Below are 24,347 nucleotides of genomic sequence, written 5' to 3' on the forward strand. Positions count from 1 at the left end.
ATAAGAATAAGAATAAGAATAAGAATAAGAATAAGAATAAGAATAAGAATAAGAATAAGAATAAGAATAAGAATAAGAATAAGAATAAGAATAGACTAATTTTCAGCTGGAAGGGACCTACAACAATCATCTAGTCCAACTGCCTGACCACTTCAGGGCTGACCACAAGCTAAAGCACGTTATTAAGGACATTGTCCAAAAGCCTCTTAAATGTCTACCAACTCAGGCTGAGCTGTCATTATCGCTCTCTGACTTCTTTTTACTCCTCCTTTCTTCCCTCTTTCTCAAAAACCTCATCCTCAAGAAGGACAAGCAGCCTGTCAGAGCTAAAATATCTGCACTCCATTGCAGGGACCACCAGTACAGCTCTTCGTTCGACAAAAGGCATGAGCAAGTGCTGGGCAAAGCAACACTCTGCTCCTCAGCAGCTGCTCACCAGCATGCGGCTCACACAGCTTTTTATCGCTTTTGACAAATTAATATTTGAAGCAGTTGTTTCTTTTATGTGGGCTTTACTGTCGTTAGCACGTACAATTCAACATAAAACACTTCGGTGCGAGATCTTTTCTTCTGTTCTCTTTTTAGGCAGCAGATGAAAATCCTTTTAATAAAAAGCTTGTTTGGGGGAGGAAGAAAAACACACGCACACGCAAATCGTCTGAGCAGGGAAAGATGAAAACCTCCTTCAAGGTAATTAAATGATTATGTATCTTTTAAACCCAGCGGATAATAGATTTGTTATCTAGGCTTGCTTTTAGCTTTTGCCATTTTTTTCTCTCTCTTTCCCCCCCCCCCAAAGCTAAAATCCTTGTAAGACCCAGAACAAGATAGTGTTCATCTTAGAGAAGGCGGCACAAAAGAAGACTTAAATCCTTTATCCCATCAACTCAACCCCAGCTTACCCATCCTTGTACAGATGTCTGTGAAACACTGACATGAAAACTACCCCAGTGGATCAGAGCAGGTCTGGACGAAGACAAGACAGACAATGCAATCAGGTGCATTGGGTAATAGGTATCAGGAGAGACAGGTGCTGTTTCTGCAGCCTCTATCGCACCGGAGACTTTCAGACCAACTGTTTTACTCCTCCGTGCCTCAGTTTCCATTCACTACTTGTTGACTGTCTTGTCCATTTACAGAAGAAAATGACTGAGGTCTCTTACTCAGTGATTTTGTCAAGTAAGTAAGGGTTGATTTCACAGCATGTTAGTGGTGCGATGCTAATCCTGCACTATGACCAGCTCTGGTCAGCAACAAAGTCGAAAGCAGAGACAGGATGGGCAAGAAAAAAAACAGAAACTTGGCCTGCTCTCCCCTATCTTTAAGACTAATTCTTTCCTCTTTCGCCACCAGCTCTCTTTGGGAAAAACAACAGTCTACTTCACTATTAAAATGTCTTCTTCTTTTTTTTTTTTTTTTCTTTCATTCTTTCCCTTCCTGCCCCCCAAAACAATAATATCAGTTCCCCTTTATAAAGCAAAAAGTCACTTTTTCAAGCTAGCAGACTTGGCTTTCAAAAACCCGATGTAAAGGGAAATTATACGCCAAGGTGAAGTATTTCTGACAGAAATCATCCAGAGACATCGTCAATCCTATTTGATTGAATTCAGTGCCATAATCATAAATAATCTTGCTTTGTGACCACACCGGAGTTCTTCACCAGGAGCAACCACAGGCTTTCCCAAGTCCCCCAGACAAGTTGATTCAGCTCTATTATGGGCACAGCTGATTCATCGACCACCTAACAAGTGACAGGTAAGAAAGTCATGGTTCCTTGTTGATAGCAAAAGACATGCCTCTTCTATCCTTTCTCCATCTCTGGTTTAGTTTTGCCAGGTGGTGGTAGGACAACTGCCTTGTACCAGCCTGGGGCTGGCTGGTTACAGCTATCCATGATGCAATTCAAAGGCTCCTCTTGGATGGTAGATCACAGGCTATACAGCTAGAAAAAATATTTTGCCTTCTGGACAGTGTGGGTCATGGCCAAAGCCTTTCTGCTGCCCCACTGAATCAGTCTCAAATTCATCCTGCACTCTGCATCAATCAGCAACTCATACTGCATGGAAAAGAAAAGAAAAAAAAAATAGTAAAAAACCCAAGATCCTTTCAGACAACATGAAGAAGACCTGAAAGGGTCTGAGCCCATGGTAATCCAGAAACTTGTGAGATGTGCTAAGGAAATGATGGAATCAGAAGTACACAAAGGCACGAGCTTCCCTTCAAATTGCTCCAGGCTGGTCCAGAGGTAATGGTACCAGCCCAATCGGTCCATTTGCAGCTCAGGCCATCTGGAGAGTGGGAAGCCTCTTCCCACATGATGGCAAGATGCTGTACAGGCAAAGAGTGGAAAAAAAGTCACCTGGAGGTGGGTGTATCAGCAAGAGAAGATGAAGGCCATAGTGAGGGGGAGGGGAGCAGGCTTGGCATGCCAGCCATGCTGATTACAGAGGAAAGGAGTTTCTGGCACCAGTCCATATGACGGAGTAACACCAATATTTGTTTGCTTGGCAAGGATTCTCTTGGTGCAATCAGACCTTGCGATCCTGGAAGCCAGCCATGCTAATCAGCAGACTCATGGAAGGACTGCAAACGGGATGGTCCAACCATCCCACAATGGTAGTACAGTTTCCCATCAGTACCTCCTCGAGACTTACTGACTTAGCAGGTACTCATGCCTGCATGGTAGCAAAAGCTTCCCTGTCATCATCCTTCGGGGGTCCAAGGAGAGGAAAGGATCAAAAGCAGTAGTGCAGATGGAGATGAAAGGTCAGTAAAAACAGGCCCGCTCAGGGTGATGGTACTTTGTGAGAACTACAGAACATGGCATTGGGAAGCCTAGAAATGGACCTGAGACCTTGTGAGTCATGTTATGTCATTGGGAACTGGGTGGAGGCCTGGATGGGCAATAAAGAGCCAGGCTTGGCTTCAAGGTACCAAATGGTTTCTGTTGTTCAAAGAACTCACTCAACAAACAGGCATGGGCACAGGACAGAAAAGGAAAGAATTAAAAAAAAATAAAACAACCCAGACTGGAAATTTCAGGGAGATGAGTCAGTGAGAGATGGATACTCAAGAGAAGCGTGGGAGATGTACACATCATTTTTTTTCAAAGTGCCATCTGACAAAACCTTTCTGGCCACATAGTGAATGTAAATCTGTGTTTGTCAGAATGCACTTGTGATGCCATCCTTCCCCAGCCCTAGTGTCCTTGAGGGACACAAGCACACAGATGGCAGTGAGAAGGACCCTGAAGCTACAGGGCATTTCTCACATTGCCAGGCAGAAAGCTATCTCTGAGCGTTTTGGGTTTTGCAAGGCCAGTACCCTTGTAGATACTGTCCAGTCACTCCAGTGCTGAGAAGTATTTCTTCTGTGCAGCAGACAGCAAAAGCAGCTCCTGAGCTGCGCAGCTGACTGACAGATGTTGTCTCCTGTGGGAAAGAAGGTTTGTGCCCAGAGATGGTTTGGCTGCAGAAGCCAACATGGCTACTGCCCTCATTAGCAGTGACCAATGTAACACATGTGTGTCATTGCCTTGCATATCAATAGTCATCTTCTAACGTCAGGTTGTACCTCTCCCTGCTGCCATGCAAATCACACAGAACAGCTTGGTGATCAGAGAGGGGGTATTTGGAGCTCAGCAGGAAATCCTCTGTTAAAGGGGAAGGAAGAGGGCAAGAGCAATCTCTACTGACAGATGAAGCCCCCCCGCCCAGACTGGAGCTGTCTCCTAGTCTGAAGAGGATAACTTTCAGAAAAAAAACTGGTGAGAGGTGATAAAGCAGTGATGGAAAAGTTGTGCTAAAGTAGGCAGATCTGCAGAGGAGAGTGTGTCCACTGCCTCCTCCCCAGTTCTGCAGAGCAAGACCTTGGAGAGAATAAAGTAAAGACCAGGGGCTGTACCACCCCCAGTCCCATCCCTAAGGGATGACACAGAACTCCTTGTGATCTTCTTTCTGACGGGAACGAGTATCAGAAATACCAGAGACGTGATAGGGGATGAGGGAGGAGGAGGTACACTGAGATTTGTAGGCACTTCATTTGGGGCAGGGGGTTGGAGGAGAGAAGAGATGGGAACTAGGAAGGCGAGTCCTGCGCTTGGTACATAAGACACACCAGAGGAGGTAAATGGTTGTGGCATTGCACAGCAGGAAGCTGAGACAAAGTGTCCCAGGGAATGTCACCTCAGCAAGAAGGTGATGTCCCTCTGGTTCCTGAGGTGGAAGGCACAGACACCCGTGGCCAGCAGGACTGGCCAAACCCTGCCAAGGCTCCAAGCAAGGGAATAGGCCCTGTCTGGCTGGGATAGTCTTCAGAAGGGCTGAACTCTGGGCTGCCTTCCTTCGCCACCGAGCAGAGAGTGTCAAGCCCTTCAGCTCCTCAGCAAGTTTTCCAGCAGGTTTACAGCAAATTCTGAATCCTGGTACATGAAGAACTGGCAACCTCCCTTCTTATGAATATTTATGGCCTGTCCCAATGCCACAGCAGTTCAGGATGTCTGATCCAGGACACCTCAACCAGCACATATGTGACATCTCATCCAGCACATAAGGAAGGGGTGGGAGGGAACGGGGAGTGCCACAGGAGTGTAAAGACACTACACGTGTGTCATTCGGTCTGGCAAACTGGCTTACCCGGGGCAGGGGCTGGAGGTAGGTGGGGGAACATGTTAGAGACACCCGAACCAGCAGGCAGCTCAGGGAGCAATGGGAATTTCACCCTCCAAATGTGACACACGTTGCCGGAGCCTTCAGCAGCCACCTCTGTGCCCGGTGGTTCAGCAGATATCAGATCTCTTAATGGGTACTGGTCCCTTGGGCCAGGCAAACAACGAGCCACCTCAGGTCATTTACCAGACGGGCCAGGATGCTTTCAGACCATTCCTGACCAGGAAGCAATTAAATGACTTCCTATTTGTATTCTCCCGAGCTCCACTTGTCTGCAAGTGTTTGTTAGTTACAATGCAAGCCAGACAGCATTTTCAGAGCAGCAGCCAGCTCTGCATTAAGCCCCAAGGTCCAGTTCAGCTCAGTAACTGGCAATGAAGCATTCCCCAGCCTCATCTGAGGCAGTCGGATGCACTGGCCATTAGGTACCAAACCCATGAAGCCACAGAAGTGCTCAAAGCACAGCCGAAACCCACTGACACTCTAGACAGAGCCCTAAATGGTCCCCAGGTCTCAGCAGCCTGGGGTATCTCCTTAGAGGCAACCTCCTTCTCCCCTGGAGGACATGCATGTCCAGTGTTTCCCATCCCTCACAGTGCCTTGGTGCTGGGAGTTTGCAATAACTTTCCAAGGTAACACACTCCTTGTCATGTATGAGAGTGAGATGGCAGCTCCCTGGGGATCTGGTAGAGCAGAGGGGAGCTATCTGCAGAGGGAAAGATGAGGGTGTCCTGGAGGGGAAACAGAAGGGGGAGAGGGTGGGACTGGAGGTGGAGAAGACTTCCTGGTCTGACACAGGCCAAAAGGTGACAGCAGCCCTGAGGGACATGACAGTAGCCCACGTACACGACATGTGACCTGTGCCCCATGCCCCTGCCTACCTCAGGCAGCTTGACTCGTCCCTCCTGGAAGGAGCAGGAGCTGGGGTCATGGGTGCAGACATGGCGGTACTTGCACCAGTGACACCGGTAAGGGCTCTCCACACACGACAGACACCTGGAAATAGAGAGAAAGAGCAGTCACTTGGCCAGTTGGATCCCATTAGCCAACAGGACAGACCTTGAAGCCGATAGTGCTTCTCAGAGGGAACTACAGCCCAGCAAACAGTGCTCTTGCCATCACTAGCAGAAGGCCACAGGCATTGAACTGACCCAACACCATTGAGTTACAGGATGGCGCTGGATTTTCCATGAGCTGGTTGTCACTATGATCACAAGTGTCTCATGTTAACTAGATAATTTAGATAGCATTCATGTAATTGCAACTAGAGTAATAATAAATCTTCGGTTTATTTTGGTTGCCCTGTTACAGCATTTAATCAGACTATCAAGTTCTCAGCTTCATACGTAAGCAGCTTTCCCCTTTTTGCCCATAACAAAATCCTGAGTCTAACAAAAAAAACAAGATCAGGGTAAATGCTACAGCCTCGCTGCCTCCACGCTGAACTGCACTAGTGTCCTGGGAACTGTGAACACATCACGTTCAAGGTGACCAAAGGAGGGGCTGGCAGGAGGAGTGATGCCCATGGAGGGCAGTCCCTGTGCACCAGCAGACCCATCTGGCTAATCCTCCCACTTTCACTGGTAGAGAGGCCAGACACAAATATGGATGGACCAAAGCCAGAAAGCCAAGAAATAAGTAGGGAATTTTCTCCTGCTGTTTCCCACAGGCTTATTAGTGTGAGTTCTGCCCAGGGTGATGGGGCTCCTGCAAATATATTGACTGTATTCTTCTTTTCTTCATCTCAGCAGAAAAGGAAAGATTGTTGTAGCAGCTGCCCAGGAAGCAGAGGGAATATTTGGAACATTACCTACTCAGGCTGTAGGAAAGATCCATTCCCTCCACCTTACAAGGTTTTGCTCTCCTATGCCCCTGTAGAGTAAGAGCTGCAAATTTTTTTTTTTTTTTTTTTTTTTTCTAATTTAATACTATGTCTGCTCACCAGCAACCAAACTGAGCCATAACAAGCTCTCTGCACAAAACAAGCACTGGATGGTATCGACTCCTCACAATGTTGGTCACTCACAATGTCACTCACAATGTTGGTCACTCACAATGTTGGGAGTTCTTCATGCAGCTGCAGGCTCTGAAGTACCTGGAGGGAACTTGGGGTTGGAAATATTCCTGGTCCTTATGTGCCAGTGGGTTTTTAATGGGTAGGACTGAAAAAATTGCCTCCAATATTGCTTGGCTGAGCCCAACAGGCAGACGCACACCCTCTCTCCTGTCTCTGTGAAGTCTCGCTCAACTCCAATCCACTTTCAGCTCTGGTACAGCAAGCTATTCTTCAAATTGGTAACAAGTGCTTGCTCTGATACATCAAATTAAAAATGGATAGTGTATTATAGTTTGTCAAGTAAGAAACCAAAACATGCCATAAATATTTAACACCACCATCTCTCCTGCTTTCCCCTCCAACACTTGCTTTCTGACACTGTTTGTCAAAGCAGCAGGAATAGGATTTGCCTTTCCTTGTGAATTGCTGAGCCGCAGTAATTATCTGCTTTTGGCACTTCTGATGGCTCAGTGGCGGGGACAGGGCCACTCAGCCTTGCTCAGGGGTGGATCAACCTGCTGGAAGAGCATCTTTCTGCAGGAAAGCTGCAGATCTGCTCCAGTGGGGCAGCTCCTGAGCAGCCCTGGGTGCCAGCTAAACCCCAGAAGAATGGGGTGCAGGGCAGGAAAGGAGCTCACAGGATGGAAAAGATGATCTTGAGAGAAATAGCTGGGTGATCCCTGCTCAGTTCACATGATGCAGGAATCAGAAACTCTTGTTCTTCCAGATCTGAGGGTCCACGCTAACCACCTGGGGCAGGCTCCTGCTGGTTGGACTGACAGCATGGGTGAAGGTTGGAGGTACGTATGTACGGGCAGGATCCAGCCATCCAAAAAAGATGCTTAACAGGAAGATGGGGGCCATTTGATGAGGTCATGACTCACTTTTGACTCAATTCTGTGGTAAATTCCCACTAACGTGATGCTGCTCTGCCTGAGAGACACATGGGGATGTACCACTCCTCAAAACAATTCTTTCCTGCCAAGGAGCCTCATCAACAGAACAAAGGGTCACTATACTACTCTTGGTCATCTCATGAGGGACCCCACCATAGTGACTATCACACAAGTGACCCTGACCCCTGATCACCTCCACACCTCACCAGCTTCCCAATGGACACATGCCCCAGTCAGCAGCGGGTGCTGTGGCAGATCCAGGGGTGGAATGGAAAGCAGGTATCAAAAGAAATGAACATACGAGTTGTGGACACTGCAGTTGTAGAAGACGAAGCTGGTGCTGGCAAAGGTCATACCAGTTTCCTTGGACTTGAGCTGAAGCTGGACGATGTGATGGTCTCCTGGGGAAAAAATAGACACATTAGTGTGTGACTGCTTTGTTAGCCTAGTTAAGCCCTGTCGGCAATGCCACCGGTCTGACCTGGAGCTGTCCCACAGTACCTTAGTCTATCCTCAGTAGATGTAGAAAGTGTGATAAAATCCTTCTAGAGCCCAGTTCCCAACAGGTACATCTCCCCCTCTTGTGGGACAGGGATGATGAAATATGCCTTCACCCCTGGAAATTATTATACCTGGGAACAGAGTCTGGGCTTGATGATGATGACAGGTCTGGACCATACCTCAGTTATTTAAAAATAAAATGACTAAAATCATAATATGGGAAAGCTAAGCTCAAAGAAAGTATGCAGATATCTTTAATTAGGAGACTGTTAAAACGGATACTGTCCTTGAAGTTCTTCCTTGTTGCTGGTTCATTGGTGCCCCCAGAAGGAAGGGGTCTGTGGAAGATGTGATTGCTGGCCCCAGACATACACTGTCTGAAGGATAAACATACCTGCTTTCCTAAGGGGATAAAGAAAGAATTACTTTATCCTCACCCTCATTATTTAACATCTCTGAGTAGGACCCAATAGCCAGGACAGCCATGCCTGAAAAACAGCACCTCCAGATCCTGCCTCCAAAGAGAGGTTACACCTTGAGAAAATAGGATGAAGGAATGAGCAAGGAGGATAGATACCATAACAGGACAGGGGATCCCTATCTGCAGCCTGGGAAATGCTGATGAACAGGAAGATTCCCCTGTGAACAGTTCCTCCAGGTTCACTCACCCCATTCACCCCAATGTCTATTCATCCCAGCCTTTGGCTTCAAAAACCCATCTCAGTGCAAGAGATGCCCACAAGCCATTGCACTTCCAGAAGGACCCATCCATCTCCATAGCAGACACATCTGCAGCAAAGTCTGCACCTCAGCTGCAACACACTATCTCGTTCCCTTTCCCACTGCTCCCAGGCTGGGCAGTCAACTGTTACCCCTCCCCAACAATGCCAAAAGCCCTGTTCAGAGCCCATCAGCTGCAGGTAATGAGTGGGTGCAGTAATCGCAGTAATTTGGTGGGGAAGGGACCCATGTTTAATTCAAGACTTCAACCTGGCTGGCCCTTTCACCTCTATTATTTTCTTCCTCACCTGAAAGATCCATTAATCAATCAGGCCAAAGCAAACTTGACAATTCATCTCAGCGTGAGCCCACGTGTACAGTCACCCACCTACGGGCGCACACACACACACACACACACACACAGTCGCATGCACAGACCACACACTTCACTAAACACATTTTCCTGCCAGTGCTCGACTCTGCTGCCCATCTGCTGCCGCCGGCTTTGACAGCTCTGTTAACCGCTTCGTATTTAACAAATTTGCCAGCGTCTTGCATATATTTTAAAACAGGATGTGAGGATTGGATGGCCCCAGAGATCAGGCGTGCTACAGAGCCACACGTCCTTTGGTTCGAATCCAGCTTCTGGCACTATTCATGGAGGACTTGGTCTTTGCAGAGGTGCGGAGCACCAGCTGCTGAAGTTGATACAAGCCGCAGGTGCCCAGCTTCTCTGAAAACCATGCTTCACATAAATCTCTCTCTTGTCCTGCCTCCAGCTTCCACTGCTATTTTTGTTTGCTGGTTGATTATAGCCTCGCCTGGGACAGATGTCCATACCAAGGAAATAGTTTCTGGCATCTATCTTGGTAGGCAAACATGACTGCTAACTCAGTGGGACCTGAAAATGGTAACAGCTCTCTGGGGGCTTGTTTTGGAACCAAAAAGGAGAGCACGTGCAGCTGTGTGCAGCTTGAGGAGAATAGAGATGATGGTCACAGTTTGTGTCACTTCGTTTTCTGTGGCCTGAGGATCCTCAGTGACAAACTTTACAGTAAATTTTCACAGGAAGACAAGGACCAAAATGACAGCATCCTCTCTTCATCCCTTGGGGTGACCAACAGGGTCAAGGTTTTTACAGTAAGTCCATGCAAAGAGCCACAAGTGCTCCTGAAAGTACTTAGAAAAGTTGTTAGAAAAAAGGAAATCAAAAAGGGCAGGAGGTTGTGGCTGGGGTACCACCTTGGAGACAAGGTATTTTTCTGTGCTGGACCACTTTCGGAGGGGGAGCCAATAGCAAACCTGGAAGTATAAAGGCTGGAGCCAGAGACAAGGAACTGAGCATACAGATCTAAATCTGGGAGGAGCAGGATGAAATTACAGACAGGATCGTTCAGGTCTGCAGGACTTTCTGGCTGCTGCATGGGATGGGATAGAGTGAGATCACGTACAGCCTCATTCCCTGGGCTGGATAACACCAGCCTGGGCAAAAGGTGAGCGACTATCCCACACCCGTCTCTTGTCTGTGCTAGATATATGCAACTGCCACTCGGTGGCAGTCTGAAAACACGTAGTATCACACATATAAGCACCTTAATGCAGGTAGTGGTATTGCAGCTCAGTGCTTACACACGTGTGCACATATAAACACTCACACATTCAGACAACTCATGCTACGATGTGCTGCTATGCAGCTCCACCAGCGAGTACTGGCACAGCATCCCAGCTACTCCCAGTGCGTCTCATACTCTGTCCTCAGGCTCCCATGAGCCAAACTCTGCTTTGGGAAAACAAACAAACAAACAGAAGAGACACAGGGGTGTGGAGTGAGGAAGGGAGAGAGAAGTGGTGCAGACGGAGGAGCTGTGGGATACCCACCGTTCTCTGTGATGATCTGGGGTACCTCTTTGGCAGCTGGTGAAATGCACTGGATCTGACTGCCCACCACCAAGCCATCCATCTCTGAAAGGTCCTCGAAAGTGCAATTGACTCCTGCTGACAGCTCGGGCACATTGTAGGTCTCCAAGACCAGCTGCAAGCAAAGTTGAAGGAAGGAAAGAAGAGATAAAAAAAAAAAAAAAGAAAAGAGAGAACACTAAGCCAAACAACAGAGCTGGATCAGTAGGAGAGAATTACACTGGAGAGGTTGGACAAAGAGCCTCTTGCTAGAGAGAGCATCCTCCTTCAACAGAAAGCAGCGATTCAGGAGAGGGATGTGTGTGCAGAGGGGGAAGGGGATGAGATGCTGATGCCAACACAAGTGGTACGTGGCTATGCAGGGACAACTGCACTGCATCCCAGTGCTGGCTGGGTCAGTGGAGGGGAGGGAGTGCTCACTGTCTGTCATGCAAGTGTAAGGTTAGGCAGGGAGTCTTTGGAGCCAGCCGTGAAGACCAGGGCTTTGGTGACCCCAAGGCACGCGGTTTCTGAGGAAGGTGACTACTACTCACAAGAGGCACTCTGCAGACTACAGAGAAACTGTAGCGCTCCAGTCTAACTCTCTACGGCCTGCTCTCCTAGCATCAGCAGATGGGGGAGCGCTCTGTCACCAAGTTCCTGTGTAAGGAGAGTCTAGTTACAGCCTTCAGTCCACCACAAAATAATGCTGTCTCTAGAGGCACAGCAAACCTCTCCTGCCCATCCCACCAAATAAGCAGTTGGCTCTGAGGACATGCTATACTGGGGCTCCGTACATTAAAAAAGGGGTGAAGGAGGAATTTCCTGTGGTTTTAGGCCTCGCAATACCTGCTGGCATTGCTATGTCATTGCTCGTGGTCATGAAAAAATGGACTCTCATGGCTGGTTTCCACCATATTCATTCTCTGGAAGGACCCTCATGCTGCTAACTTCCCAAACCACCTAATGACCTGAACCATGGCTCTCCATCACTAAGAGTCCTGCCCAACCCACCGGATCATGTCCGAACACAGAGAGGCATCCCAGGGTACTTTTAGCACCTGATGATGATGTAAGAGTTAATATAAATTTAGCAGTTTTATGACCAAGCACTAGAGCCAACCACTTGACACAGGCACAAATGCAGATGCTCTCCACACTTGCCTCCTCCGCGAGCTAGCTGAGGCCCCATCTGAGGTGATAGTCACTGAGAGGAGACACAAATGCATGCTGAAATATTGTTTATACCAGCATAAAGAACAGAGAAGGTCAGTCCAAGTGACAAAGAAGAAGAGGTTGATAACATAACACAATGCTTACTGCTCCCCCACACTGTGTTTTCCTCACTTAGAGAAGTCTTGGAGCTATTTCTTTACACTAGGCAACATCAGGGAGAAAGGCTGAGCAGACAGGCCTTAGCCTTGGTTGACATAAATAAAAACTTCATGAGAGTATTTTCACTTTTGAGCAATGGGAATGGCAATGGGAAAGGCGATTTTTGGTCTTGGATGAGGAATAGGAAAAAGCTTTGGTTATTCTGATGGATTTATCACTCAGGCTAAATCCATTCTCTCTACTCATTAATACTCTGCTAGCAATGGAGAAGGGGAAACTATTCTGCTTAACAAATCTCTCTCTGAGCATGGATGATGCAGAATGAAAATGTGCCATGCAAGAGATGACATGAATGGATAGACCAGTAGTGCTTGGCCACATATGTCATGATCCAGCACACACTCTGAACATACAAGAAGTCCTACATCCCACATGACTGCTCTGGAGGTGCTGCAATGAGAATCGTGGAATCAATCATAAAATACCAGATTGGAAGGGACCGCAAGGATCATCCGGTCCAACATTTCTTGGCAGAAACATGGTCTATCAAGATGGCCCAGCACCGTGTGCAGCTGAATCTTAAAAGTGTCCAGTGTTGGGGAATCCACCACTTCCCTGGGGAGATTATTCCAGTGGCTGCTTGTTCTCATTGTGAAAAATTTTCCTCTTGTGTCCAATCAGAATCTCCCCAGGAGTAACTTGTACCCATTACCCCTCCTCTTTTCCACGCGACTCCTTGTAAAAAGGGAGTCTCCATCTTCTTTGTAGCCACCCTTTGAACAGTGGAACATGATAAGTGATAAGGTCTCCCCTAAGCATTCTTTTCTCAAGGTTGAACAAACCCAATTCTCTCAGCCTGTCTCCACATGGTGGGCTTCCCAGTCCCTTGACCATCTTTGTGCCCTTCTGTCCCCAATGAGCCTGTCTCAATGAGGAAAGAATGGAGCCTTCCCCCAGCAAATATCTCTTCTCAGAGATCCCAGAGCAGCAGCCCTGGATGAAACAGACTCAGATGCAATTTTCCAAGTCCTTGTTAGTGCCCAAAATTTAAAAGATTGGCTGGCCACATAGATATCTTCTCTGTCTCTGTGGGCAAGAACTCAGTATCATTGACCCTTTGCTAGAACCCAAGTGAAACTCAGTAAGGACACCACCAGCCATTTGTTTGTTGTTGCTTCCCTTCTGGCTTGACAAGAGACTATCTGTGGTGACTCTTGTTGAGCTGCATCACCAGTCTATCTTGGACTCCCATCAAAAAGTTCATGCAAATTATTGGGCAACAGTCAGTTGATGGCAACTTCTGATCCCAGCAGCTCTGGGTTGACTTGCCCTGGGAGTAACCTAGAGGTAAAGACTTTTTATTCTGTTATCATTCTCAATCGCCCTGAGCCAGCTAGTCCCCCAGGATTTATTCCAACATGAAAGAATTCAATGACTACTAAGAGAATAAGAAAAAGAAACCTTGAACTCCCAGAAGAACAAAGGACTTAAGATGTCTCAGATCAGTTTTGTTTGAAGCCTAGGAAAGTAAAGTCACAGCAAAGTTAAGAGGCTGAAACAAAGCAGCAATGATTGGACATGCAAGCTTTGAAAGGCTGATTTCATTATCACTGAAGAAACCCTGGCACTCCAAAACCTGACACCTGGAAGATGTCTGGCAGCTGCACTTTGAGCAATTCCATTTAGACTTTTCAGGGTGTGGGACTAGTGGCCAACTTGTCCAGAGATGGAACTTTTGGGGTCTGGGGTATCAACTTAATTCCAGCCCAAACTAGTATGGTCAAAAACACAGAGCCCCAGTAGCCTGAATGAAATGGGTCTCTGCCTACTTCTTCGAACATGTTAGGATCTCACCATGTAAGGTGCTGCAGTCATGAGTCAGGAAAGAAACCACAAGCTGGTTAGATCTTCAACAGAGATTTCTTGCCTCAAGCACAGAAAATGATCAGGATCATCTACTGCTCTGCCAGCATTCGCTGTGTGGCTTTGTTGGCTGCTGACTTGAGAAGCTCAAGGCCATAAAGGTTAAAGCTTGTGCTGAGGAAGGTCTCAAGAGATAGCATGAACCTCAGCAGCGTTAGGTTCCTCTGCGTAGCATCCTGCCTCTCTGCTCTGCACACTTAGTGATGGAGCTGATGCAGGGTGGAGTTCTTGGTGGCTGAAGAAGGAGATATTTCCACCCATGATGATGGAACTTGGGAGCTTACTGAAATAACTCTTGGTTTAACAAATCCCTCTCCCTGGGAAGTAAACAGCTACACTGGGTGCACACAAACCTGCAGGGCACAAAATCCCTTCAGACCTGCCCTTAGCTACTCACAGGGAAGCTTCTTTCCACACCTCTAGATTGGGAATAGCTAAGGCCAAAATGTCCTCCCGTGGCAAATCTTTGTCTGTGCCAGGAAACTTGCTGGGGAAGTTAATGGAGTCCGGAGAACCTCTTGCATCAAGCTGCCAGTCCTTCCCACTCATGCTGAACCCAGGTTGCACATACCCGAGTCTGTCAGAGTGCATGGGCAGATTAAACCTGAGGGGAGCAAGGATTAACATTCCTCACCAATACGTTGTACTGGGAGACGGAGATGTTGTTGGGATGCACGGTAAGGCGGACGCACTGCTTCATCTCCGAGGCGAATCTCCGAGGCTCGCTGGAGCGCTCACACCGCTCCTTCCTTGTGCACCTGAGCAAACGGGAATAGAGAGGAACAGAGTTAACACAAAGCCAGCCGTGAGGATGAGGATAAACCTGGGACATTGGAGAAAAAAGTCATTTTGGGTGGAAAGTCAACACTGAACCCTCTGGGACTGCACTAGCTGGAAAACCACACTCATGCCCCGGAGCTCTGTGACTCCTGTGCTAGCAGCCGTGGGATCACTCAAGAGGCTGGAGAGTTGCAAGGACACCATGAAAGGAGGAAGGGAGGTGGGTGAAAGCCCCATCCTTTGGGTAGAATGCACAGCAGTAAAGATGCTCTTTCTCTACCCACATAGCAGGTACAGTCCTAAAATCTGACCTGTCCAAGGGCACTGGGACATCTTAGGCAGGGATGTCCTCTTGGAGTAGCAATGCAGAGCCCATGCTCTTCAGCCCTACTGAGATGATTGCAAATCTGTGGTGCTTCGGGGCTGCTGGTACCTCTCTGCTGGAAGGCGCAGCCCTCCAACCCATTGCTCAGCAGCTCCTAAGTAGTCCCTGGCAGATTAAGGGGGTTTGACATCTGGTTAGAAATTACCTGACTAGAGGTACCCAGGGTTGATTCTTTAAAATGGTGGGGTTCCCAATTAGTGAAAGTAGTGGGTGCATGGCACCTGGGCTCCACAAGTCCACGAAGCTTACACTATGCACTAATTATCGTCACCACTGTCACTGCCTGTTGTCTTATCTGTCTGGTGTAAACAGAAGCCAGCAATGTGAATTGGTAGCAGTGTGCCCCGTTTCAATCCAGATTTGTATTTGCTCAGCATAAAACACATCTGTATTTTACTCCACATGCGCTGCCAAGGCCATCGCTTCGAGGAAGATGTCTGCCTAGAAATCCACAGGGTTAATACAAAAGGACAGCTTCAACTGCATGCCAATTACCTTTTGCCATTAAGCTAATGTTATGGACTTGCACGGGGTGTCTTCAATGGATTTTGTTATTAGCAGTGCTATTACCCCCCATTAAAATCAGCTATAAAGACTAAGTGCAGATGTTAAATTATTCACCCACTCCCAGACTTCAGAGTCTTAGTCAGCTCCAAGATCACCCCTCAATGTCCTTGCTCCCTGGAGCAGAGATTGCACCTATAAGCACAGGGACTTTGCAGATGGTTATCTATGGCAACACACGCAAAAGCAACCCAATATACGGCTGAGCCCGAATATTACAAAGCATGGATGCTGGCCGAAACTTTAGGGCCTGGGTGTTTCTAGTGGCTGATGCTAGATAAAATGAACCCCCCCAATTTCAAACTCCTCGCTCCATCTTTCTGTTAGAGGAAAGTTCTGTGTTTCCAGTGGCAGGAATCATAAAGGGTAGATCTCTGCCATTCTCAGCACGCTCTCAGTTTGCTTTGCAGATTTGAGAGCGCCAGAGCAGCATTGCAGCTCCCACTGTCTGTTCCCTAGGAACCTTCATCCCATTAAGTCTTCTTTAGCTCTGCCCCATGCTGGATCAGGAATTTTAAATGTGCAGTCTCTAGAGAGCTGGACGGATAGCCGATTAACTACCCCCAAAACTGTAAGTCCCCTATTGCAAAACAAAAGCCAGGGCAAAATGCTGACCTGAGATTTTTGTAAGCACTTTTAAAAAACAAATAGACACAGCAATCCCATCAAAGCTCTGCAGGGCGTGGGAACTCCTCTCCTGGGAATAGCTCAGAAGGAAACCCTTTTGGGCTCGGTGTCAAAACACAAGCTCCCAGATTCTTCAGGGTGTCCCGCTACCTCCCATTTATTTCCTCCAGCTGCAGCACAACAGAATTGTCTCAAATTAAATGGGCATATACCCAGGCTCAATTCAAGTGTAATAGTACAGTCAGTGGCAAAAACATCCAGCATATTTGCACAGGAGGACAACACATGGGTATAGGTTAAGCATTTAGGAGTGTGGTTTGTATTCCCAGCCCCACCGCTGGGCACAAATAGAACAATCAACATCTTATCTCGCTGTTTACTGGTCATACACGTTTAAGACATGTAACTTCTGATGAAAAACTCACTCTATATTAGACTGAGCAGCCTTGGTGTCTGGTTGTAAAGGTGTGTTGCCATCCAATAATGAAATGATGAAAAACCAAACTACGCCTGGTTTTAATATAATGTTAAGGTTGGAGTGTCAGGCTGTCAGGAATTAGGTACTGCCAGACTGAAAGTAGCTTCTGCACTCCTAAATCTGCTCCCTGCACTCACACACTGCAAGCCAGACATTAATTACAGGATCACACATTATTATTCCTTTTTTCACGGGCGACCTCAGTTCAGCCACTTCCTAACTTTTGACTTTGACTGTCTGACATTTCAATGCAATTTCTCAATTTAAACCAAAGGAGGGAAAAAAACCCTAAACACCCAACTGTGCCTGGTGCTTGAGTCTGATGATGGGGGAGCTCTGCCAAGCTGAACCAAAGCAAGCTGGGCTCTGGGTCACTGGCAGGGTTCAGGCTCTCGAATCAACATCCTTGAGCTAGCAGCATAATTCACCCCAGGTAACTGATCCCAGCTGCTGCATAAATCAAGGCTAAAGGGATAGAGCCGCCTGCCAGTGGGTTTTACAGGTTTGTCCATGCAGAAAGGAGTGATGGGGGCTCTTCTCCAGAGCCTTTCACCCATGCTTTCCCCCATCTCCTCTCCTTTTCCCACCTTATTATCTATTCTGAGCTGAAGCATGTGCAGCATCCTGTGGGTTTACACACCACACTTTCCAGGTGTCTGCCCAGCACCTGCAACTGAGTTTTTTCAGAGGCAAAAATGTGGTGGATTTTCAGGGGAGCAGAAAAAGGTACATACCTGTCATAAAGTAACCTTCTCTCTGCCAAAAACATTCTGCCCTCCCCCAAGAGCAGGGGGGAAACAGCAGAGAAAATTGTTTCAGTATGTGCAGAGCCAAGTGTTGCCCTCCAGCATCAGTCTCTCAAATCCCTGACCGGTGTTGGCTGAAATGCAGAACGCAAAGCACCCAGCCACTGAAGGCAGCTGCCCAGAGGGGACATTGCAGCCCAAAATCTTAAGTTCAGCAAATTGTAAATAAAGGCAAATGGTACTTTTAATAAATAAGTACTTCCAGACACAAGTGTCTGCCTTAGAAATGTGGTCACCTGGAAGGCAGCTGCCTGCACAGGGCAGCAGGACTGTGAAAGGGATAATGAAACATCCCAACCCCAACTAATCATTTCTGTTGTCTCTGTTGAGAGTCTGTGTGTACTTCGGGCCCTGTGAAATTGCTGTGACTCTGCTGCGCGCTCATCTGGTGCGTCTATTATGGCTTATGCAGAAAAAATATCTTGTACTGCCAGTAACTGTTTCGCTTTAGTAAAATACATGTAACTCTAACATGCTAGGTCTGTCAATATGCTGAGATCACTTTCCTCTGCCATATAACCTAATTCAATTCTATTCATGCTATAATTAGCTGGGGCATAACTCCCACCCAGTGGCATCGCATTACATTTAAGACACCTAAAAGAGCATATTCCACTCCTGAAATTATTTGCATAAGATTATGCTGTAGACACGGCACTTCTCTGTACATCTTAATAACACCTGCTATTTCATTATCAGCTGCATCTTTAAAAACTGCAAGCGTCCTGCTTCTGTCCAAACCATTAGTATGAACACTAAGAAACTGGTCCTACCGCTGAACCATGAGGAATGTTATTTCCTCCTCATCTCCCATTAAGAATAAATACCGTTAATGCTAACCCTCTGTTCACCATCCACTAGCCAATTATTTTCATAATGTTAAATTAATACTTTGCGCTTCTATAGCACCTCTCATCTGAGGATCTCAAAAGGCTTTGCCTGGAGCTAATTAAACTTCACGATACCTCCGTGAGGGTGAAACAATACCACGCAGAGACAGGAAAGTGAGGCGTAGACGCATCCATGTCGGAGAGCAGAGCAAAGCCCAGGTCTCCTAAGGATGAGATGCAGGCCCTGGTTTGGGACCCATGAGATTGTGGTTAAATCCCAAGTCTGCCATTTGGGACCTAAAGCAACCTGCTGGGACCACATTCTGCAGTCAGAAGCTGCAGAGGGGTAAGGTGCTATTCTACCTCCGCAAAGAGATGCTAAGGGCTCTTCTGCCTTGCTAGGGCTTGGTCAAACCCAACCCAGACTCATTCCACAACCTTCAGGGTTTGTCTCTAAATGTCCAAGGTTAGAAGGGTTAATCTGAAGTCCAGAAAACTTTGGAGAGTCTGAGCATAGACCCGAGAGCTTCAAGCACCTGGATAGACCAGGTACAGGAAAGTTACGTGCAGTAATCCTCCACCTGCAAGCTCTTTGTTTTCCTACAGCGTGGGTAACAGCTCGTGCTGCTGCAGGGTTGGCAGCCTAACAGGAGGCATGTGTGCCACCTGCATGCTTTCACCTGCCTTTGCCTGTCAGTGAAGGCACATCTCCACTATCCTGCTGTAGAAAAATAACCCAAAACAACCCCCCTACATGCACACAAAACCCCACAAACCAAAAAGCACGACCTTTATTTTTCATCCTGGCCTCTTTTTATCTGTATCTTTGTTTTCTCCATGCCCAACATATGAGGTCCTGAACCTTGCTGCACTCTCACCACACAGTCCTGCAGAGCCTCATCCCCATTCTATCAGTTTACCCCAAAGAGTCACCCTTGTACTTCTCTGGAGCATTGCACCTCTCCTTCCTCCTACCTTGGACTGTTTCTTTGCCATCCAGACCTCGTGGGATCCAGACTAATGATGATAAAGTGACTGTGATATTAACATCTGCAGGGAATGGAGCTTGGTTCAGGAGGCTTAAGGTATAAGAAAGATCTTTTCTGTGTAGAGGCTAAGGACAGGGGGAAAACTGGGGGGGAAAGATGCTGTCTGCAGAGCGAAGGAAGCAGAGGAATTGTGATGCCAGGAAGTGCGTGCTAACTGAGGGCATCCCTCATGCGAGCAGTGGGGTGGGACAAGTGCCTCCAATGGGGATATTTCTCTGGCCCTCTCACTTCTTGTCTATCCTTCCATCCCACCACTGCCTGAAATTCTTGAGTTTACTTTGGGTAACTGATTTCTTAGGGAAATGAGAAGAAAGTGTTCAGAGGTTGGCAGAGCTGCTGACGCTCTTAGGACCCGAACCAGAGCATCCCTGCAGATCTTCAGCTCCTTTTTTTCTTGCACCAGGATGGAGCCACATGCTGCACAGAGAGCTCCACAGACCAAGATCTCTAGCCTTGTTTCTGGCCATTCATTAGAGATAAACTACTCCACAGTCCCATGAGCTCTAAAAAATTAAAAGCATTTAAAGGCATGTGGCCCTTGTGCCTGGCCTTTCTAGTGGTAATTATTTTCTAAGACATGCAAAACCCTGATAAGATCATGCAGTGAGTTTCTTTTATCATTTGGGCTTGTAGGGTCCGAGGTGCTCAGCTGCTCCACAGACCCATGTGGTGGCCTGGGGCCACAAGGCTTCCAGAAGAGGTGGGAAGTTGTTCTGCTAATTTACACCATTAGCCAGATCTGGTGGGTCTCTGCTGGAGACCAAAGAAACCAAAACCCTGAGCAGACTAAATAGACAGAGACAAATAGTCCTGGGAGGAGAAAGCCAAGGAGAAAGTTTCTGTAAATCTTTTTTTCTTTTTTTTTTTTTCTGTGGGGAGGTGGAAATGGTCCAGTCAGAAAAAACAACATGTTTTCTAGTCCTGACTGAGTCTTTCTTGTTTATATCCATAGCTGTTGAAAAAGAAAAGATTCTGATTCTCTGGTTTGGTTTTTTCCTTCATTTTTCCAGAAACAGACTGAAATATCCAACTTTTCTAATGCAAGATGCACAAAAAATGTCAGTTTTCTGGCAATGGAAAAGGTCTTATCTGCAATTTTGTCAATTAAAAACAATTTTCAAGACAATAGAGTGGTGATTGGATCTGATCAGAAATTGCTACTCAGAACAGAGGGGTTTTCTTTTTGCAAATGGCAATTAGTGCATTACACAATTCTTTTATTCAGGGGAAAAAAAAAAAAATCTTACCATTAAAAAACATGAATTCCCAGAAATAAAATACAAACACATTAATCCTATTTGGAGAAGCCTCAGCATTTGATGCACAGCGGTTTTCTTTTGACTGCTTTTGCATTGCAAGACTCAATCTGGCCAGTGAGATGGACTCGTAGGGAAGAAGAGGGCCATGAAGTGTCTGTCTTGGATGCCAAAGGGTGAGGGGAGCAGCGTGAGAGACAGATCAATGTTTTGGGTCAGCTCAGCAAAATGAAATTACACCTTTCCACCACCTCCAAACAGGCAATTTGTGGACATCACTGTTTTGAAAAAGGTTTTGACATTCCAGCTTTCATTTCTGATTCCAAACAGTAATATTTCCTGTGCAAGGGACAAATTCACTCACCCTTTGACAGAATAATCACAGCTGCCCTTTCCTTACTCGAAGTTGCAGATGGGAACCCGTGCACACTCCATTCACACTCACCAGGAGTGACCACTGGGGCTAGATGGGACATTTTACTGGGACACAGGTCCAATGTTGGGATCTCCATTTGCCTCCCCAACCTGTCCACTGCTAGACATTTTGTTGTTGTGGTGTGGGGTCACTTGCACTGAGGTCCTCAGCTTGTGCAAGTTGGAGATGTTGCCCCATCACATTCCTCACCCCTTCCCAGTTCTGTGGTTCTTTCTTTGGACGTAGTTTCCCACACTTTTCTCTTATATCTTAAGCTTTTCCCCTTAAATTCTTAATGTCTTTTGGTCCTACCTTCTTTTCTCCTCAGGTTGTCTGTCTGTCTGCTTGACTTATCATCAGAGTTGTTGTGTGTGTCCTAATCTCCTCATGCCCGTTCAAGAGAAAATAGGGTATGGGAAAAGAGAACATGGATGTGGGCGGAGCAGTGATGGGGACATGAGGAGAGGGAAGGAGGGAGGGGACAAATGGACCAGCAGACTGATTGTATGTCCCAGACTCTGTGAGGACAGAGATGTGCAGGGCTGGTGTGAAAACCCACATGGTCCGAGCCACAGGCACTCCTACCTCTTCCCAGTCTTCATGGTCTGACCTTTCTGCCACTTCCAGTTGTCTCCTTGCCCAGGATACATTCAAGGAGAAAGATCAGGAGAAGAGTAGAGGGGACAAAGGGAAACTTTCAGGGAAATCTTATTTAGGTCTCAATTTGAAGACCCTGAAAAGCCCAGATGGTCCCTAAAGCGAGACAGAGGAAGAGGCAATGATTTTCCTTTTCTTCCATCTCTTCCATTTCCAAGGGGAAATCTGAGGTTTCACAGCCCAGCAAGAGTCCACGGTGAGGCAGGCTGCACTTACAGGTGGCTGGCAAGGTTCAAACTGAAGAGGATCCCCCATCCCTAGCTCAGCACAGACCAACAAATTGAGAATTTGAAATCGCGTGGGGAGTGCAGGCATGGCCCAGTAACAGCCTTCCTTGCCTCCAAGAGGAAGGGTCACTGCCTCCAAAATTAAATAACAGAAAGGATGGCTGTTCCTCAAAATCTTTGGTCTTGTATCACACCAGCATTTGTGTCCTGGGCAAAGCTGGAGCAGGCTATAGGAGCTGAGAGGTGACAGGGAGACTTCTGGCATCATTTATTTAAGGTTATAAACTTGGGTTTTCCTCTCTCTACACAAAACCAGGTAGCTTCTGCCAGAGGGTCACGTTCCCCAAATGAGCATGGGCTGATGTTCTACCAGTGTCCCCAGCCCACCTTCCCAGCACGACCCAAGGGTTCCTGTGTCTGCTCTGCCCAAAATCCTTGCTCAGAGGCCAGAGGGGTCACCTACTCCATCAGACAGGTAGATCGGCGATGCCTTTTGCAAGGTGGTCAGCAGAGGGAGCTCAGTGGAAGTCAAGTGCAAACCCTCCTAATGGCATTTTCAGCCAGGGCTGAGGACAGGAGTCTGGGAAAGGGACTGCAGGACACAGAGATGCCTGTCTGTGGGAGGCCCTGGAGATTCAAGGATCTGTCTGCAATGGTCTGAATCGGTCTCATCAGTCCAGTCCCTCTTTCAGGTTGAGGTGCAATATGACAGTTTCATTTTTCATTGGGGAAAAGTTGTTGATTTCCTGGTTGGAAGGAAAGATGAGACAGAAACAGAGCCATTAAAGAATCTAGGAAACCAGGGATGTAATAAGGGGTTTGTTTTAGCCAAAGTCTGACCAACATGTCGAGTCGGCTTTGTGTCTCCTGAGATGCCTTTACCACAAGGGGAGAGCAAGGCTGGGGAAGAAGGGAGCAACTGAAATTTGCCTTTCTCTCTGCTGGAGCCAAAGCAATTTTCTGGCTGGAGTCAGGAAAAAGAAGGAGATTCAGTCCCACTTGCATGTAAAGTTTAAGGTCAGTTTTAGCAATGTTTTGACATTTCCGGGTTCCCTCGGGGTCCTAAGAATAGCAATGCCATAAATGTCGAGACGCAGATATAACTGACCTTAAACTTTACGTGGTGAAGTGGCGAATAGCCATCCCTCCCTGTCTACTCTTTGTGGCCTCCAGGTTGCCCTCCATCCCTGCCAGAGGATGGCTGAAATCCATCTCTCCCTGGCAGGGATGGAGTTAAATTTTGTCCACTGCCTGGGATAGTCTATTCAGGACAGAAAGCCAGGAGATGCTACAGGAAAAGAAGGACAAACTCAAACCGAGGTCATTCACAGATTCATTCCTGGGAAACTTGTCCCGTCAGTGAGAGGAGGGGAAGCTTTCTCAGCAAATTCATATGCATCTGAGGAAGGAGTTGGACCCTTGTTTTCATCTTTGGCCCCAATCATGAACAGGCTTGCCTCCCTGAAAAACCTGCTCTTTGGGAATCAAAGATGAGCATGGAAAAAGAGGGGTAAAGGGCTTATTGGGATGGCCTGGGGAAGCCAAAGCAGTGGGTATTTTTAACTGGGGGTATTTGGGGACCCAAAGGCCTGTGGATTCTTTCAAAGAGACATGGAAAAGGTAATTCAAGAAAACTGAAATTTACTCTTTGGAGTTTTGAATCTCCCCAAGGCAATTTTTCAGGGAGCAGGAGCCACAAAAAGTTGCAGACCAGTAATCAAAGCTCACCCCCACCCCTGCCCTTTTCAATGTCCAAGTGGGGACAGCCCTGGGGCAAAAGACCAGAAGTCCCCTCTGTCCTTGGGCTGCAGTTCAGGGAGGGAAATGCCACCCTGCCAAGCTGCCTCTTCCCTCCATGTCTCCTGCCCGCTGCCACCGACCCTGTCATTTCGCCAAATAGAGTGAGGATGCTAATTGCTCTGCCTGCTAATCTATTCTAATGCATGGTAATAGAAGCCGAGTTTCTGCCCTGATAACTCTCCTGGCTTATGCTGCAGAACGGCAATCCCACCGCCCGCCCGTTATCTCTGTCCCCAGGTGGGCTCCTCCCTCTATCACAGCAATTGAATAAACCCACCCCCGGAGGCCCGCGGGGCGTGGGTGCAAGGGATTTACTCCTCCATCTCCCGCCCTACAAAGCCAGGCACTCCATCAACAGCATCCCTCCCCCGTGCTTTGAGGGATTTCATGCCCCTTTCTCCTTCCCCTCACCCCCCTCCCCAAATTTCCAGAGCTGCAGATTGTCTTCTCCTTCTAATCTTGCCTTGGGGCGGGGGGGG

At 47.4% G+C, this 24,347-nt stretch overlaps 1 protein-coding gene across 1 annotated transcript in view; it reads right to left on the reverse strand.

The window, feature by feature from the left end:
- PLXNA4 (plexin A4) overlaps positions 1 to 24,347 on the reverse strand; it is a 454,909-nt gene that overhangs the window by 97,185 nt on the left and 333,377 nt on the right. The window contains exons 6-9 of the mRNA XM_026862957.1: positions 14,629 to 14,752; positions 10,719 to 10,872; positions 7,921 to 8,020; positions 5,549 to 5,663 (exon numbers count right to left, since the gene is read on the reverse strand). Coding sequence (XP_026718758.1) covers positions 5,549 to 5,663; positions 7,921 to 8,020; positions 10,719 to 10,872; positions 14,629 to 14,752 — 493 coding nt within the window. The remainder of the gene's footprint in view (positions 1 to 5,548; positions 5,664 to 7,920; positions 8,021 to 10,718; positions 10,873 to 14,628; positions 14,753 to 24,347) is intronic.

This window comes from Athene cunicularia, assembly GCF_003259725.1.
Source record: "Athene cunicularia isolate RWA chromosome 1 unlocalized genomic scaffold, athCun1 chr1_part2, whole genome shotgun sequence".
Lineage (NCBI taxonomy): Eukaryota > Metazoa > Chordata > Aves > Strigiformes > Strigidae > Athene > Athene cunicularia.